The sequence below is a fragment of the Corvus hawaiiensis genome, chromosome 13 (assembly GCF_020740725.1).
Source record: "Corvus hawaiiensis isolate bCorHaw1 chromosome 13, bCorHaw1.pri.cur, whole genome shotgun sequence".
Taxonomy (NCBI): Eukaryota; Metazoa; Chordata; class Aves; order Passeriformes; family Corvidae; genus Corvus; species Corvus hawaiiensis.
In genome coordinates, this window is record NC_063225.1 from 19005314 (window position 1) to 19023102 (window position 17789).

Here is a 17789-nt window from a genome sequence, read left to right on the forward strand (position 1 = left end):
ATCCTCAGATTTGGGGATGTCCAACACTAACCTACTTCAACCCTCACTTTCAGCACAGGCATTAGACTGGAGCTCATGTCATGGATGCTAAATTATTCAAGTCTATCTTTCTACAGATAATAAGACAGGCCAAAGTACAACCTTCAACCTCTGCCTTGGCTCACAACCACAGTGGGCTTCCCCCAGCGTAGCAGGCAGACAGGAGAAGCAGAGATAGGTCTTCAGTTTTGGCACTCTAGTCTGCCAACTGAAGCAAGAGTAAAGAGGTCTGCAAAGTGCATTGTAATTTTGTTTGCAGAGAGCAGGAGTACATTTCTGTAACCAACTATGTTAAAGCACAGCAAGAATGCTTCCCCACTGAATCAATTTTGTTCCAATGAGCTAAAGCTTCAGGGCCTCAGAAACCAAGAGAGGGAACCCTAAATATTTTACAGAGCTCTTTTCTTTTTGAAAAAACCTTAGTTTTGTGATTTCTAGAGAGAAGAGTTGGTTGATTACTTTTAGTAATATCTGTTCTGAAATTGGAGGGAAAAAAATGGTCCTTGGGGAAATAGTTTCTCTTTTCTAAATTCCCTACTTCCTTAAAATAATGTTTTTAATTTTGTGTCCATAATATTACAAACAATACTAAAATTTTGTTATAGAAGATTCTTAACTGATTTACCTAAACCCAAGATGCTTTAGGGTGCTGTTGGGGGGGGGGGGGGCGTGTAGAGATGTTTTTGGGTTTTTTTCAGCATGCCTTTCCTAAATTCCTTTTTGTTCAGGTTCCTAATTCTGTCATAGCAGAACGTCAACTATGACAGATTACTTCTTTTTTTCATTCGGAGTTTCAGAAGAGATTTCTATATTAATCTTGAAGTTTGTCATTATTTTCATTAAGTGTAAAGTTTTCTAGGACTGGATCCATTGTCCCAGTCTGATCTCTGAGACAGTCTAAAGGACGTCCTGAGCAAGATGCTTCAGGTTTGTTACATATATTTATAGATGTGGTCTTCAGGCTAAGCATTTGGCAGAGATTTTTATCTGGTGTGCTGATAAAAGGGTTTAAACAAAAGAATAAAACGGATGTCTTCCCTCCTGCTCGCTGTGGGCGCAGGGTTTTTTAAGTGTTCTTCTGCCTTTGTGACAGGAAGTCGTAGCTTTCCTTCCCTCTCGTGCTGTTGAAAAACAAAGCCCGTGCCCTGGGGTAGCGCTCCCGCGCCGCGGGGAGGCTCCGGCCGGGCTCGGCTGCAGCGCTGGGCCCTCCCTGCCCGCGCTCGGGGTGGGCAAGGGCGGGCGCAGCCCCGCGTTCCGCTGAACACAAGGCGCTCCGGCCGAGAACCGGGCTGGTGGGGGCTGGGCTGGCTGGGCCCCCGGCTGACGGCAGCTTCTGCAGCTCCTCGGCCTCCCCGGGCTGGGCAAAGGTTGGCGCGGCTCCCGCCGAGTCCAAGGGTTGCTCGTCTGGGGAGGCTCGAGATTCCTGCAGCTGGGCGGGCGGGAGACGAGCGAGCGTCTGCAGGTTTGTGCTGCCTTTCTTAGCATAGGAATGTGGAAGGCCGTGACCAAGCGGAAAGATTTAATCTGCTTTAACGTTATGATTTACTAAAGTACTTTTTGCCTTTTGCAGGCACGAATTGAAGACTTCCTGATCAGGGATTCAGCAACTCTGTTCCTTAGGGAGTCATTCCTACCTATCAACAATACCAGGTTAGGCTGCTGCTAGAAATGAGATAATAAAAGCTTGGTTAATAAGCTTTTCATGCCTGCTCTTCTGAACAGACTGAGTGCGTCTCTCTAACAGTCTTTCTTTGGAGTGGCTGCAGCCTAAGTAGTTCATAAGCTACGATGTAAGAAACCCGAGCTGGCAAGGGGGGTTGGTTTTCTTTACTTGTTTAATAAATGTGGGAAACTCTTCTCCAGTAGCTGAATGTATTTTTTTGCAGTGATTACTGCTTCTGATGTCAGATTACAGATCAGATCATCCAGCTTTTCTTTTTCTCCTAGAGACACAATGTCTTCTGGAAATGATTGTCAACCCCAGACCTTGACCAAACCAACACTTGGTGAGAAAGAGGCAGCTGAATTGGTTGACAGGGTGTTTGGATTGAAGGTATCTTGGGTCAGGCCACTCCCCAGCTATGATGATCAGAACTTCCATGTGCGTGTCTCAGCTGAAGGTGCTGATGAGTATGTCCTCAAAATCACCAATTCAGAAGACAGCCAGGAGCCTGACCTCATTGAAGCGCAGACCCAGGCCATGATGTTTCTCAGTGCTGAAGGCTTCCCTTCAGCTACTCCTTATCTCACAAAAGATGGTAACATAATGTCTCTGGAGTCGGGAGGTGAGCCATTGTGGGCACCTTTGAGAGTGGGCACCTGAGAGCAGGTGCCCACTCTCACCCTTAGCTCGGCAGTAGCTTGCTATATGGCACACCATGTATGTGCTAAAGGGAAACTCTAGGCTTGTGTTTCAATAGTAGGGATATATATCAGGTGACCTGTGTTCCAGCCATAATAGTCCAAACTTAAAATACCAGAAGCAAAGCAACTCAGAGAGAGTAATAATTAACTAGGAAAACACTTCAGTTTAACAAATTGGAGAAAACATTTATCTGATGTCTGTGTCCATGCACAAGAAATGTTAAAAAACGCTTCATTGACTACATGGTGCTCGAAATTATTTGCCTGCAGAGTGGTGTAAAATACAGTTCTAGCCCATCTCTGAAGCCAGAGTAAATTGCTTTAAGTGTTTGGAAGAAAAATTGTGTTGGCATTTAGCTTTTACTGTCACTGTAACTTCCATACAACATTTGGGATTCCTGAGACCTGTTCTGCTGCAAAACTTTACGTGGGTGTGCGCGGGCACTGTAGGAACGCTGCCTAGTGCTGAGTTGGGTCCAAGCACAAGAACTAAAGATCCAGCATAGATTTTGTAAGTGTGTTAAGATTTGTACATTATTATACAACATTCTGGTAAATCAAATCTTTGCATGAAATCTGTTTTATGAGCTACATCTGACAACTTCTATACTGGGATAAACGTTTTTTGCCTCTTGCATTAATTAATACTCAATAGCACATATCGGAGTGACTGACTGCATGTGTCCTTGTCAGATACTAGACCTGGGAGCAAGAAGTACATGGTCAGACTGCTGACTTACCTGCCAGGTACACCAGTAGCAAAAATTGCTACCAATGCTCAGATTCTGTATGAGATCGGGAAGCTCGCTGCCAGGGTGGATAAAGTGCTCTCAGAGGTGAGTTCTCATGCTTCAGCCTCAGACTTCTCTCTTAATCAATGTCTCTTCAGTATTTGCTCACGTGCTTGCTGCCTGCTTTTCTGACCTGCACAATGCAAGTTGGTGACTGCAGATGTCAGTTTGATTCACGGCTCAGGTGCCAGCCTCCGAGCTGGCTGCTACTTAAAGCCTTTCTCCAAGTACATGGCAAGTGACTTGGTACTGATGATCCTTCTGCAATGCATTTTTGTACCACAGAGAGATAAGGAGTTCTTTTCACTTATGCAAAGCTCACCTGTTAGTGTTTCAAACCTGGCAAATAGAGGAGAATGAACCCTAGGGATCTTGTATTAGAAGAATGCCAAGCTTGTTTTAAAGGATTTTTGCATAGTGCACAGCTGGCTGATCTATTACTTTGAATTCCTTTTGACTTGTTGACTTTCTCCTCATCATTAGCAATGTGACCATTTCACATTGGTAGCAGCTGGTACCCTCCCTACAGTGCCAGCTGTGCCAACAAACAGGGATCTGTGACACTTCTCATTTGCATTGCTTCCACTTAAATAGTTTTAGTGCAAAATAAGTTCTGTCTTTACTCTGTAGTTATACGGGACAATAAGGCTGATCAATCAGCCAGTAATTAAGTTTGATGCATGAAAGAACTCACATTATTTATTAACCTTTCATTAACCTTTTCTTCTCATGTTCTGGCTACCAGCTTCAGACAGTTATGAAATGTGAATTGCCAGTTTTACTAACCATATTCTTAAATTACAGGAGCATTTTTCAGTTGGGGAAGATAACTTACTGTTGCCTTCTTACACACTGGTCACACTCTTATAATTAAAATAAGTCTCAAAATATGCCTGTGACTTGTCCTGCCAAGGAGGAAGTAGTTAATGAGAAGCAATTCTGATGGAAAAGGCTCTTTATTCCCTTAACATATAGATTATCATCCACCAAGGTGGTTTAGGCTCAATCTTGTTCTTCACCTGTTCATACGCTGTCCACTTTTGACTACCATTTAGTGATCTTTAAGAGCCTTAATTACAAGCATAGTTTTTGGGTTTTTTCTTAAAAGGAAGCCAGCTACTCTTGTGGGAAGCTTTTTTTTATTTGCCCTATGCACTGATCAAATCTGACCCAGAGGTAACCTTAATAAGCATCTGAGGAGTCCAAGATAAGCATGGGATGTGCAGTGGGAGAGATGCTTTTCCCCTCTGAATGTCACTTTCCAAACCATCTCTTCCATTTGCTAGTGAGAGAAAGGTCAAGGACCTTGTTTGTTTAAAGTAGTGAGACCTGGATGTACAAAGGCAAATTTCCATAAGAATAAAGCCATGGTCAGTGTCTCCATAAACTACTGTGCTCAGGATTTTTCACACACCAGCTGTTCCTAAGGCTTGTCCCCCAAAGGTCTCACCTTTAAAAGCACAGAGTATGCCTGTTCCCAGCACACTGGCAGGTTTTGTGTCTCTGGTGCTCCCACAGCTTTCTGCAGCACCAGCTGTGCAGGCTGAGCTCTGCCAGAGGGGGACTCTGACCTTGGCAGAGGCTCAAAGTTGCCACATAATGTCACCCTATGGACAGTCAACAGCAATTTTAGATTATTAAAGTGACAAATTACTTAAGATAACCTTTGTACCTAAAACATGGGGAAAAAGCCATTCAGGCTGTATGTAGATACTAAGATGCTTGCCTTAATCATTCTTCAGGTTATTTTTTACTCTTTACTATTAAAGCAATAGTCCAAGTCATAGTGTTTCTCAGTCTTATTAGAAACCTGTTATAATTAATAGGGGTTTTGAATCAAGCCCTTTAATCATGAAGTCAGCATTTTTTTCTTATGGCCTACATTATTGTGTGCTTTTTCCAAAGAAATTCCAGCACCCATCAGTCAAAAGTCTGCATCGAGGTCAGTTCATTTGGAACCTGGCAAATGTTCCTCTTCTAGATCAGTACATTTATGCCTTGGGCCAGAACAAATACCGTGCAGTGGTGGAGCAAGTTATTGAGCAGTTTAAAGGCAAAGTAATACCCAAGCTAAGCAGTTTCCGAGCCTGTGAGTATTTTATTCTTATTGTAATTATGTTGAACTGAGACACAGAAATTTCTTACAGGAGTTTAGGTCTGTGGAAAAGGAAAACAAAAATGGCAAACAAAGTATATCTCTTTTCCCTAGCTTAGACTTGGACAAATATTGTGCTGAATGTGCACAGCACAGAGTAAGCCAAGAGGAATGTTCCGTCTAGTCAGGATCAATTCTTTGTTTCTGCTGAGTTTGCTCCCACTTAAGGCTATGATTTTCATGCTGTTATATCAGCTTTCTAAATATATATGGAATACAGTACTACTGTAAAAAAGGCCCATATAAGTACTTAATCATATTTTTGGAATTCAATTGACATTGATACTGATGATGATGATGTGACAGTTCTACAGTTGGAAACTACTATTGTGCATTTGCAAACACGTAGTGTATTGCAGGTCACACCAGCCTGGAGTGAGATCTTGTAACACTCCCTCTTACCCATTGCTGTCAGTCATCTGGCAGTGCAGTGGAGGTTCATGGGAAGCAGTAAAGGTGTGAAAGGCAGCACTTGATGCTGCAAGGGACTAGTGTGGTTTTGTACTCGAGTGTTAGTTTGATGTGCATCTTCTCAAAGCTGTTTCAGCTGTTTAATAATTATTAAATACTTTTTCTATTTCTTCTGTGTTTAGGTATCAATCACGGCGACCTTAATGACCACAACATTCTAGTAGACTCTAGTTCTGCTTCCCTGGAGAATCCCCAGTACAGAGTGTCTGGCATCCTGGACTTCAGCGACATGAGTTATGGGTATTATGTGTTTGAGGTTGCGATAGCCATCATGTACATGATGATTGAGAGCCCAGACCCTCTGAGCGTTGGGGGACATGTTCTCGCAGGGTTTGAGAGTGTTGTGCCACTCACCGTCGAGGAGAGAGGTGCCCTCTTCCTCCTGGTGAGTGGGAGGTTTGCACAGTCCCTCGTCATTGCTGCCCACACGGCTCTGCTGTACCCGGAAAACAAGGAGTACCTCACAATCACAGCCAAAACTGGTTGGAAACATTTGATGACAATGTTCGAAGTGGGCCAGGAAGCTGTGGAGAAGACGTGGTTTGAGACTGCCCAGGCGTACATGCACCACGCACCTGCCCCGTAGGTCCGTGGCCGCTGAGGTGCTGAGGGTGACACTGGACTGAATAAAGGCAATAAAGGCAGCGCTGCCCGGGCTGAATGGGGCGCGTCCCCCGCGCTGTTTCCGCGGGCAGGGGCCGGGCCAGGCTCGTCCCCCTGGCAGAGAAGCGGGAGAGGAAGCCATTACCGCCCTCACGGCGGGCACTGGGGCGTGGCCGTTACCCGCCCTCACGCCGGGGGTGTGGTGTGACCACTACCTGCCCTCACACCGGGGGTGTGGTGTGACCACCACCTGCCCTCACACGGCGGGAGCAGGGCTGTTACTCGCCCTCACACCGGGGGTGTGGTGTGACCACTACCTGCCCTCAGAGGTCGGGGGGAGCCGTTTCCCGCTCCTTTCGGGGGAGCGCGGGCACGCGCACGTCACGCAGCGGGCGATGCGCGCCAGCCCCGCCCCGCGGCGAGACGGACGGGCGCAAGCCCCGCCCCAGGCCGGCACGCAGCACCGCGCAGGCGCGGCGGCCATTTCCGGCGCGGCGGTGAAGGTTCGGGCGCGGCCGCAGCGCCCGGTTCTTGCCCGCCGGCCGGGCCTCGGCCCCTCCCCCGCCCGGCCTATCGGTTCCTTCCGGCCCGCCGTGAGTGAGGACGGGCGGCGGGTGGGCGATGGGGCGCGGACGCGTCTCTGCGCGGTGCGGAAGGCGGCGCGGCCCTCGCACTCCGCCGCGCTGAGGATGACTGTGCAGTGCGGGCGCGGGAGGCGGGCGGCAGCGCCCCCTGGGGCTGTGCCGGGGTGCGCTCGGTGCCGGCTCCCGGGGTTCCCGGTTCACGTGCCCTGTGCTCTCTTGCAGACCCAGTGCCGGTTCCCGTGCCCTCCTGCCGGCCCGCTGCTCTCTGCCCGCGGCGCGTCCCCGGCACCATGGTGAGTGACCCGCCTTCCCAGGGGCTTTGCTGAGCCGCGGGTCCTGCCGAGTCACGGCCCGGGCGGGGGCGGCGGGCGGCGGTCACACTGCAGGGGCTGGGCTGTGGGCATCAGTGACCAGCCTGGTCACCGAGTGGGTGGGTCTGTTATACAGGGGCTTTAGAGCGTTGGTGACAGGAGACTGGTGATACTTACTGAGCTATTCCTTTTACAGTCTCGAAGATATGACTCCAGAACTACCATATTTTCTCCGGAAGGTATTTTTTAACCCGACACTTTTAAGTAAATTCTGACTGTTCTATCCATCTTCTCAAAACTATCAAAACACTTGCACAAAGGGTGGTTTGAAGCATGTTTCTGTCTGAATATAAGTTACAGAAATCATATTTACCCACACCCAGTTCTGTAGGAACAACAAGGGTCCAAAGTGGACACTTTCAAATTCGTTCTAATTGAAGCAATAATGAGACCTTGTACCATTAATAATATCACCTGCCATGTTTTTGAAATAACCATTTATCTTTTGTTTGAGTATGGTTATGAGTATGGGTTATGAGTATGAGTATGGTCCCCTGAGAATGGATAATAACCTGCTGGTGCAATCACACCTCTCCTTGTTACTCTTGCACATGCTGAAACAAGTACGTACAAACCATGTTTTCTTACTTCTTAGATGGGATAAACTCAAGAAGTCCAATATTAAATATTTTCTTTGTTTATTGAAAATTTGTCTTGGCTCATTTTACTGCAGCGGAGAGCTCTTTAAATTTTTTCTTTTTTTTTTTTTTTTTTTTTTTTTTTTAATAGAAAGGGTTTTTCTCCCCAGTGGCCATGTCCAGTATTACCTTATTTTCCTTCTCTGACTCCCTCCTTTTCAGCTAGTTAATTTTCTATTGACTGGTAACACACTGAAGAAGTAAGAGTAGACGGTACAATGAGCACTCGTCAGATTCTTGTAATTTTAAGTCACCTTATGTAGTTGGTCTTGTTCAGTGTCATTTTTTAATGATAGGAATTTCAATCCTTTCCCAGGTCGCCTGTACCAGGTTGAATATGCAATGGAAGCCATCGGGCATGCAGGCACTTGCCTGGGAATTCTAGCAAATGATGGAGTTCTGCTGGCAGCAGAGAGGCGCAACATTCACAAGCTTCTTGATGAAGTGTTTTTCTCAGAGAAAATATACAAACTTAATGAGTAAGTTGAAATGATGGTTAAATGTCCAGTGATGTTATTAGCCCCAAAGCACTGATTAGCACGTAACCTGGTCTTATTTTATTTGAACTGTTAATAATCTTTTTGTTTGGCGTTTTAGACAAGTAGGACTATTTCGTCATTGTTCACTTCAGTAGTTCTTCTAAAGTTGAAGTATTGCTGGTTTGGTTTTTTATCTCTAGGAGAATTTTCTAGGTGGAATAGCTTGTTTGTTGGTACTACACGATACAAAGTAATGGTATTTTAGCATTTAAGAAAACTGGGAAATATCAGTTTTACAAAATGCCATTGGGAGGCAGAATAAAGAATGCCCACAAAAATTACCATGCTATTTCAGCTCACCTTCTATGTCTCTGTTTTTCTTTGGTGACTCAAAAAGAACAAGATAACTGGGTAAAACATGCCTTAGACTTCTTTGCCATAATTGTTGCAGAGATAAAATGTCTTTCTATTACCATTTCCTTTCTAGCTCCTGGAAGTTAAATTTGTGATGTCAGAGCAAGGAGTTTTATGGATTGTGCTTTCTTGTAGCAAGGGAGGTAGAGCTTCATCCTTGACAAAAGCTGCACATGAAACACAAATAGTTTTCCATCCTGTCAGCTTCCTATTCCACACTGATCTTGAAAGCATCTAGAATGGCAGGAAGAAGTGCTGGATTTTCAAGGAGGCAGTGTAATAGCACACTGGAGTAGTCACCTAAAACAGCCCTTCCATCTTTTGGAAAATTCGTAATTTCACGAATCCTTTTTGTGTAGTGAAAGCTTTGTAGCATATCAGATTGAGCTAAAGAGATTCTAAATTAAGAGCTAACAAAACAAGCATTGAAGTGCTTATTTTTCTTAGGGTCCTATCAAGACCACTAAGTTTCAGTTACACAGATGCCATGTGTCAGCCAGCAACTCCCACTGAAGGCCTGTCACATCTGTGTGGCTCCTTTGGTGTTGTGGTGTGCTGTGTCAGGTGGCCTCCTGAGAGGCACCTGTATGTGCCTAATGGCTCTTGTAAAGCCACTCAGAATTTAATCATCCTTGGCACAACCCTCTTCTCAGAACTGTATGTATAACTAATATACTGACTCACTGACTTTTGCTGTCCACCTTTGCTTTTAGCAAAAGGTTACGGATATTTCTGGTGTACCCTAAAGGCAGGAGCTGATTAACCTGTTTTGTATGGCAGCTGTGTAGTTTTATCAGAAAAGCCCGACAGTAGGTGCTCTTCTTGAATCCCTGTATAAAGACCTGACTGTTGGTTGGAGATTGACAGGAATTCAGTTAATTTGTATGCTTTTCTTGCAGGGATATGGCTTGCAGTGTTGCAGGAATAACTTCAGATGCCAATGTTCTAACAAATGAGCTGAGACTGATTGCACAGAGGTAGGTCTGCTGACAGCTAACATGGTTTCACTTGCCTGTGCTGTCACATTCAGCTCTCTTTATGCATTTGATCAGAATGAACATGCATTAGTAGATCAGAAGTAGATTGAAATAGAACAGCTAGATCAAAGAGGCTTTAACTTAGGAACTTGTTTCCTCTTAAATGTGATACAGGATATGGTCAGCAAAACAAGTTTTGAAACCTGGTATTTTTCTTCTTTGATATTAGGTATTTGTTACAGTATCAAGAGCCCATTCCTTGTGAACAACTAGTAACAGCACTGTGTGATATCAAGCAGGCTTATACACAGTTTGGAGGTAATGAAGTGTGATGAATCATTGTGTTACTAAATGTCTCAAGAACAATTCTCTTACATAATATGAAGGATCTAAGTCTGTGGACAGTCCTAGTGAATTCTGTTTAAAAAGTTATGCTTAGAAAAAAATAATTTAAGAGGGGAATGGGTAGTCATGGTTACTGTTTTTTGCTGCTGAGGCTTCTACTTTTTATTGCTCGGGAAATTGATGGCTGAGATGCTGGGCCATTGCATAGAATGCTTTGACTGCTCTTCCATTTAATGAATACCTTCAAAAGACCAGCAGAGAATTGTTTAGGCAACCTTTCAACATTTTGGGCCTATCCAGCATAATGGCACAATGAATCAAAAGCAAGGCTGTATGTAGTGATATCAATATTGTACACTTAAAAAAAAATACTATTTCTGTGGCTCAAGCAACATATTAGAAAATGATATTGTAAGTAGTGTTCCTTAGTATGTGAACTGATGATTCTGTTGTTTTACATATATGTCGTGGGAGAGAATTTTAACTACCTTTTTAACTACCTGGCTTTTGACACTGCTAAGTTAAATGCTTTAACAGCTAAGCTACATACTTGAAATACTAAATTGTGATTTGAAGTCCTGAGATGATAAATTACAATCTGTGGAGACACAAATGAGCTGCTCTTAAGGTTAAAAGGAATAAACCTCCGCTGCCTCCCACCCCGTGACTTAGAAAGAAATGCTGGCGTGCTTATCTCAAGCAACAGAAATGCAGAACTCTCTGTTAAATCCTAGTTCACAGGAATAGATTGAAAAACGAAATCAAAGAAAGTAATTGTCACTCACGACCAATCTTGTTACTAAATTTAGGTTGCTAATAGCCTTCTTTTCAACAGGAAAACGTCCTTTTGGTGTTTCATTGCTCTACATTGGCTGGGATAAGCATTATGGATTTCAGCTGTATCAAAGTGATCCTAGTGGAAATTATGGAGGGTGGAAAGCCACATGCATTGGGAATAACAGTGCTGTAAGTTCTGGGTGTTTTCTTCTCAAAAAGACAAGTTAAAAAGTGTAAATTGTACTGTATTAATTAAGCTGAATTGTTGATTATTAGTGCAGGAGAGATTTATAGGTAATTGTAGAAATGCTGCTGTTAACTCATGTGTTAGTATTATCTGGCAGAACCCCAACTGTTTGGTTGATTGCCCAAAGACACCATTTTAATTTCTGTGACATTTACAGGCAGCTGTGTCAATGCTGAAGCAAGACTACAAAGAAGGGGAAATGACCTTAAAGACTGCCCTGGCATTGGCCATTAAGGTTCTAAACAAAACCATGGATGTCAGCAAGCTCTCTGCTGAGAAAGGTGAGCGTTCGCTGATGGGACGGCACCCTCTGCTTAAACAAAGGGAACAGTGAGTGCACATATTCCAGATGTGGCTCCTGGAGTTTTAGTTGTCACAAAAAAACCCATTTTTAGAAGACGCAGCAGTTCTCAGCCTTAGCCTAAGAGGCATTCAGATAGCTTAGTCCAGGATGATCCCTGTTGGCCAGCTGCAGAGGTGAGGCTGCAGTTTGGGGATTGAAATGCCTGTGTGTCTGGGAGCAGAACCCCTGAGAGGAGCTACCCTGCTGCTGTGTTCTGCTGCAGGAGGGGACTGCGGGTGGCTGCCTCCAGCCAGGCTGCTTGGCAGAGGGAGGATTGGAGCCTTCTGCCTCACTGTCACTTGTAATCTCAAACCTTGCCCTGCTGATGATTGCTCTGCCTAAATGCTGCTGTCTGTTCCATGTGTTTCAGTTGAAATTGCAACACTGACAAGAGAGAACGGAAAGACAGTAATAAGGGTTCTGAAGCAAAAGGAGGTGGAACAATTGATAAAACAACATGAGGAGGAGGAAGCAAAAGCTGAACGTGAAAAGAAGGAGAAAGAACAAAAAGAGAAGGATAAATAGTATATGAAATCAAGTGTTCTCTAGATAATAAAGGACCTGCTTCAGCAAAAGATAATCTGGATTTCTGTTCTGTAGAAGCCTACAACCTACAACTATGCCATGGAGGACCCAGAATTAGTTTTGATGAACCAGGTCCTTAGTCATCATTTAGATAATTAGTTTACTGCTCCTTACATTGACCAATAATTGCTTTAATTCTTGAACACTCTTTCTTTCATCTTCTATTTTTTATTATGGAATAAAATTTAAGAAGAATAGTGATGAGTGTCTTTATTTCCTCAGTAATGCCTGGATATGCACAATCTTGAGGAATTTAATTGCTTTAAACCATTAAAACAAGGTATATGCTAGTTGGTAAAGAACAAATATGGTGTTAGAATTGTTAGAATTTCATGTGTATGTGTGGGTTTTCCTTTTAAAGTAGTGAAAAGAGCTCCTAAGTTTGAAAAGTCATTTCACAAATACGGAATTAAAGTGTGCTGGCATGCCAAGTTTTAGTTTTGGCCTATTTTGTTCTATAGCAGGCTCTGTCAAACTGATGGTCTTGCAAGCAGTAGTGTTTTAAAAATGCCCTGTAGCAAATGTGTTCAGTTTATCATAGCCTTCACAAGTGCATGTGTTTTCTAAGGAATTAATCATACAACACTAGTTATATTCACACAAACTAGAAAGACATTTTACAAAGGCCACGTGAAAATGTTTTATCTTGTCAAAATACAAATAGGTAAGTAAAATAGTGCATGATTTTAGACCATGTTGACTATTTCACATTTTATCCTGAAAGGAAATTGAGATGTTTTATATTTAGTGTAGTGTTGCTGATACTTCCCCAGTGAATCTGGTTCCTTTCTCTGACGCACCAGTCAAGAAAACTAATCAGTTAACCACCAAGAAATCATAATTGTGTATGAATTGGAAATTATAGTAGTTTTTGTCCAGCTTGCCCCTATACTGAATGCAAAACAGTATGATTGTCAGATTAGCAAAAATCTCTTTCTGAAAAAAAAATCATCTGGAGTGAACAAAAGAAATGAAAACAAGTTACTGAAAATTACTGTGCACCCATGCAGATACCAAAAGCAAAGTGAAAAGCCTGAGTGACATGCTTAAATGTGAGGTCTTGCTGAATTTCAAACTATGACAGTGGTGATCCAGCCCATTTGTGCCCACCCTGGATTGTATTGATCTTGTAGGTTGGTTGGTTTGGTTTGGTTTTCTTACCCCAAAGGATACCTGATGTATACAGGATTTAATATGACTATTTAAAGAAACTGAGTGACTCTAAACAGTGTTTTGTTGGTTTTAATCCATCTCAGACATTTTTGACTAAAATGTACTTTGTCAACATGGCCAGAAATGACCCTTTCTCTTGACTAAACCCATTTTTGAGTTCACTGCTGAAGAGTCACTGTTGAGAACAGAGGGAAGGAATCTGACTGGAGATGTCTGTGCTGCAGCTTGTGTAGTTGTCCTGCACTCACTCTGGCAGCCTCTGTACAGAGAGGGAGGCTGTGGGTTCTTTGCAGGACCTGCTTGGTCATTATCTAAGTCTTGGTGCAGACAATTGCTTTAGTCTTTTGCACTGAACTTAGACAGCACTTTGTTAATACTCAAATTTTATAGCTAATGAAAGTTCAACTGACTTTAATTAACTTACACCTTGTGCAACAGTAGGTCTTCCAAATAACAACATAGGAATGGTATTTTGTGTAACAAGTCCTGAATAGTTGCAGACAACATGCAATGGGTAATATTTAATCTCCATTATAAAGGATTGTATAAATACCTCAAGCTCCATTTTTATGTAGAAATCCAGTGCTCAATCTTTCTATTTTTTGATACCATGAATGCAATATATCAGCATCTTTTGCAGATTTCTGGATGATGGTTATACAGGTATTTGGAATATGCTCTAAAAGCAGCAATCCCAAAATGGAGTTTTTTCTCACTTTTCAAAGATTACTTGCAACAATAAGTGATAGATTCCAGCAATGCTTTCTGTCTTCTAGGAAACTTAAGAGCATCTGAACTTGTGTTCATCAATGTATATAGTCCATAAAAGGCAGTTCGTTTAGTGTAGTAGTGTAAGTATTATCAGATAGCTTAGAATATAGACTTACTAAAATATTTTTCTTAAATGCATCTTTTTCTAACAAAATGGGGATAACTCATATATGCATATCTTGGTTTAAAGAATTAACAATACCATTTCTTTGCCAAATATGGCACCATTTGCTGGTAAAGGAGAACTTTTTTAGATACTGTCATAATAAAAAGTTGGAATGACTTTAATATTCTGAACTGTACTGCATAATGTATTGAAGCATTGTGATAAATTTTAAAAGATTATTTATTTAAAGGTTTTGTTTGCACAAAGTGGAAGTATTGTCTAATATTTTATGAGTATAATCTTTGAACAGTAATTACCAATTTAATTTTAAAAACTATCATCTCTCCTGAGTGCCATTAATAGCTGATTGTGAGCTGAGCCTCAGTACTGCCTTGGAATAGGCAAGTAACTCTAGCTGGCAGTCATGTCCAAGATGTACAGCCAAGTTCTCCGAACCTAAATTTAATTTGTGATTCTTTTCTGCATTTGAGCCTAGGGCAGTAAGCAGATGCTGGAGATCTTTCATGATTAGAATCTTCCTGAGCCATCTGGACACTAATGCAAGTTCCTTACCTGTTCCTCCTGGAAATAAGAGCAGTATTTGACTGCATTGGCCTACTGTGTTGATTCTGGCTTTGTGTGTTTAAAAAAAAAAAAAAAAAAAAAAAATCACCACCAACTGTGCCTTTTCTGGGAGTGGTTTGGGGATAAGTCGTAAGAACAGAAAAAATGATTCTGGCGATACATTTGAGGTATCTTTGCTAATCAAAATGATCTTCCTGTTCTTTGTATGTTTTTTTGGTGTACGTAGTGTTTACGTAGAGTTTACAGTGTATTACATAAGTATTTAAAATATTTAGCTATTGCTGTGGATTTAATGTTATTTTAAAACAAGAACTTCATGTGGTGCTGTGGAAGGTGACAGATTTTTCAAATTAGGTAAAAAGTATTTACTTAAAATTGTTTGCATAATATGATGTTTGTAAGCTTAAAAAACTGGATAGCTTATATCTCACTTGAGTGCATGATAGAACTTGTTAGGGCAAGTATGCAAATATTCACAAATAGATTGTCCTAAGGAATTGTAATGTGGTTTGTTATTCTAAGTAGTTTAGAGATAATGAAACTACCGCTTCTCCAGTAATTACCTGTGCTGTCTCTTGCATCTGTCAGTGTTTAAAAATAGTTAGCTTGTTTTCTAGGTGACTGTATTCTGTTCAAATAAAGTCAAATTAACTTCCAAGACTGCTTGTTATATGACCTCTTTTAGGTATGCTTTCCTCTTCATCCAAATATTTTACTTGTCAGATACAAAAGCACCCAAACTAAGATGAAAAACAAAAGACTACCAATGTTAAATTTGACAGCTACTTCTGGTTTTTTATGGATTTCCAAGGTAATTATTTATTCTTTCTGTTCATAACCTTAAAATTAGGGATGATACTTCTCCACTGTGTTGTGAAAATGAATATAATGATTGAAAGATGTCAATGGTTTTAGAAGCCACAGGACTGTATGTGATACATAGGTAACACAGATAAGTATACAAGACATGTAAGGCAAGAAGTTGGTGCACTCAAATACTTCATACATGAGAGAAATCACCTCGTTTCAGACTGGATGAGATTCTAAGACTTATTTAAATGTCTTTCATTTTCTTTAAAGTAGTTTCCATTACAGTTCTTCTGTAGTAAAAATTGTCCTCATTTTCAAGTTTTAATTGCAGTTATTTCTACTACAATATGAAAACCCACTAAAGTTACTGGATCTAAGAGTACCCTTCACTGGCTTTAATCTGGAGAAAATTCAGCTTCACAAAGTTTTTAGAATCCTTCTTATTTTACAAATAGAACTGAGCAGCTGGCTATTTTTATCTGTGTTTAATTTGGCATTTGGCTTTCCGGTTAAAATACTCTTCAGTGCACAGTAAAAGCTGCCATCAGCCAATTTATTGGAGATTCTCAGAGCATACTTTAGTGGGGACCTTCAGATGTCACCTCCTGCTGACAAGGGCCCTTTGAAAGACAGCATTACTCATGTAATTGTTTAGGCTTTCGCTTAATGATAAATATTAAACTTAACATGCTGCTGATATTATTAACATTTTGCTCCAAGTTCAAAGCAGCAGGAAAAAAAGCTACTTATTTATAACTACTGTTTTCTAAAACAGTAGTAATACAACATAATTAATGTGTGCCAGATGATGCTACATAAAATATTTAGCAAAATGTTAGGCATGTAACCCAGACAGTTTAATCCTTTTATATCTTACAGCATCTGTTTTGCCTAGTTAGGACCCAGCTGCACACAAATCCACAGTTATGTAATAAAACCAGTTTCCTATGTCCTGCACGTTCTAGTGGCAGCTATGTTCAACATTGGTAGTGGCACATTATGGCTCTAAAATGCATCTACTGCAGTGCTCAGAAATACAGATCTTACCTGATAACCTCATGTTAGGAACACCAGGTGCAGTGCAGCAGTGAACCAGCTTCCATCAAAAACTACAGAGTTGCAATTTCAGTACAAATATTGCCCAGTAATTCTTGAAGCACTCAGAAAACATCAGAACTACAGTTCACATAAAGAAAAAAAACCAAAAACCTGGGGCTTTATGCCCTGTTTTAGGCTAAAATATATTTTTCATTTACTACACAATCTTAGGTTGACCACTGCATGTACACTGAGCATTTCAAAATAAGAGTCATGCTGCATCCTTTACACAAATATTTTGATTGTGGAAGATACGGCATATACAAGTGGATTCTCAATATATAAAATGACCATATTTACTGCAGAGCATTCAAATCAATACATCCTGTCACTACAAGTATGCTGGAAGAAACTCCTGTGTAAGCACCCTTTTTTTGTGTGCTTGTACAGACTGCATTATGTCTTGCACAGACATGCATAACCCAAACATGGCTGCAGAAAAAGAAAATACAGAAAAACATGAGTTTAAAAATTAAGAAAGGGGTTGAAAAATACAGAAAAACATGAGTTTAAAAATTAAGAAAGGGGTTGAAATACTCCAGTATCCTGTTTTAGTCATTGAAAAGAATCACCATTTGCACTGAGAGATGCACTGTTTTTCTGTAAAATGAACAATTGGTATGAAAGAATTTTGACAATTGACAACATGATTAATGAAATTGCTGTTCGGGTAATGCTCATTTTAGAAAGGTATAAAGTTGATAAAATTATTTGAGTTAAGTAAGGACCATTTTCCTGAGGAATCCAGTATCTTGCACTTTTCATACAGAAGGTTATTAACACTGTAAAGTCATTTAGCCCTTCTTTCCACGTCTTTTCTCTCTATAAAATATTAAACACTATCTTAGATGTAAAAAATGCATTAATGCCAGCTGCTTCTATTTTTTTTTGTGGCAACGTGTACACTGTACATTTCCATTAGGATGATTTAGGAAAAATCACTGATTAAATTTCACAGTTTGTGTGTTGAAAGTTGTCTTTTGTAACAGATTTTGTTTATCTGATATAGAAAAAAGTGGTATTTTGTACAGAGTATTTATTATATATGTTGTATATCTATAAT

General features: G+C 41.2%; 2 protein-coding genes across 2 annotated transcripts; both read left to right on the forward strand.

Annotated features, from left to right (window-relative positions):
* The first annotated feature begins 1171 nt into the window (after nt 1–1171).
* Nucleotides 1172–7294, forward strand: HYKK (hydroxylysine kinase). The gene is made up of 7 exons (XM_048318293.1): nt 1172–1501; nt 1610–1689; nt 1987–2324; nt 3097–3239; nt 5100–5283; nt 5943–6406; nt 7230–7294. The coding sequence occupies exons 3-6, from the start codon at nt 1994–1996 to the stop codon at nt 6404–6406; spliced, it is 1122 nt and encodes a 373-aa protein (XP_048174250.1). The 5' UTR covers nt 1172–1501; nt 1610–1689; nt 1987–1993; the 3' UTR covers nt 7230–7294.
* PSMA4 (proteasome 20S subunit alpha 4) lies at nt 7236–15476 on the forward strand. Its single transcript, XM_048318295.1, has 8 exons — nt 7236–7300; nt 7515–7557; nt 8333–8495; nt 9809–9886; nt 10116–10204; nt 11067–11197; nt 11413–11536; nt 11969–15476. Exons 1-8 carry the CDS (start codon nt 7298–7300, stop codon nt 12121–12123), a joined length of 786 nt encoding a protein of 261 aa, XP_048174252.1. The 5' UTR covers nt 7236–7297; the 3' UTR covers nt 12124–15476.
* The last annotated feature ends 2313 nt before the right edge of the window (nt 15477–17789 follow it).

Bases quoted from the DNA above. Each gene is read 5' to 3' on its own strand.
- HYKK (XM_048318293.1), top strand. From the start codon at position 1,994: ATGTCTTCTGGAAATGATTGTCAACCCCAGACCTTGACCAAACCAACA. The intron at 2,325-3,096 runs GTGAGCCATTGT...TGTCCTTGTCAG, and splicing joins AATGTCTCTGGAGTCGGGAG to ATACTAGACCTGGGAGCAAG. The intron at 3,240-5,099 runs GTGAGTTCTCAT...CTTTTTCCAAAG, and splicing joins TGGATAAAGTGCTCTCAGAG to AAATTCCAGCACCCATCAGT.
- PSMA4 (XM_048318295.1), top strand. The intron at 10,205-11,066 runs GTAATGAAGTGT...TCTTTTCAACAG, and splicing joins GGCTTATACACAGTTTGGAG to GAAAACGTCCTTTTGGTGTT. The intron at 11,198-11,412 runs GTAAGTTCTGGG...TGACATTTACAG, and splicing joins GCATTGGGAATAACAGTGCT to GCAGCTGTGTCAATGCTGAA.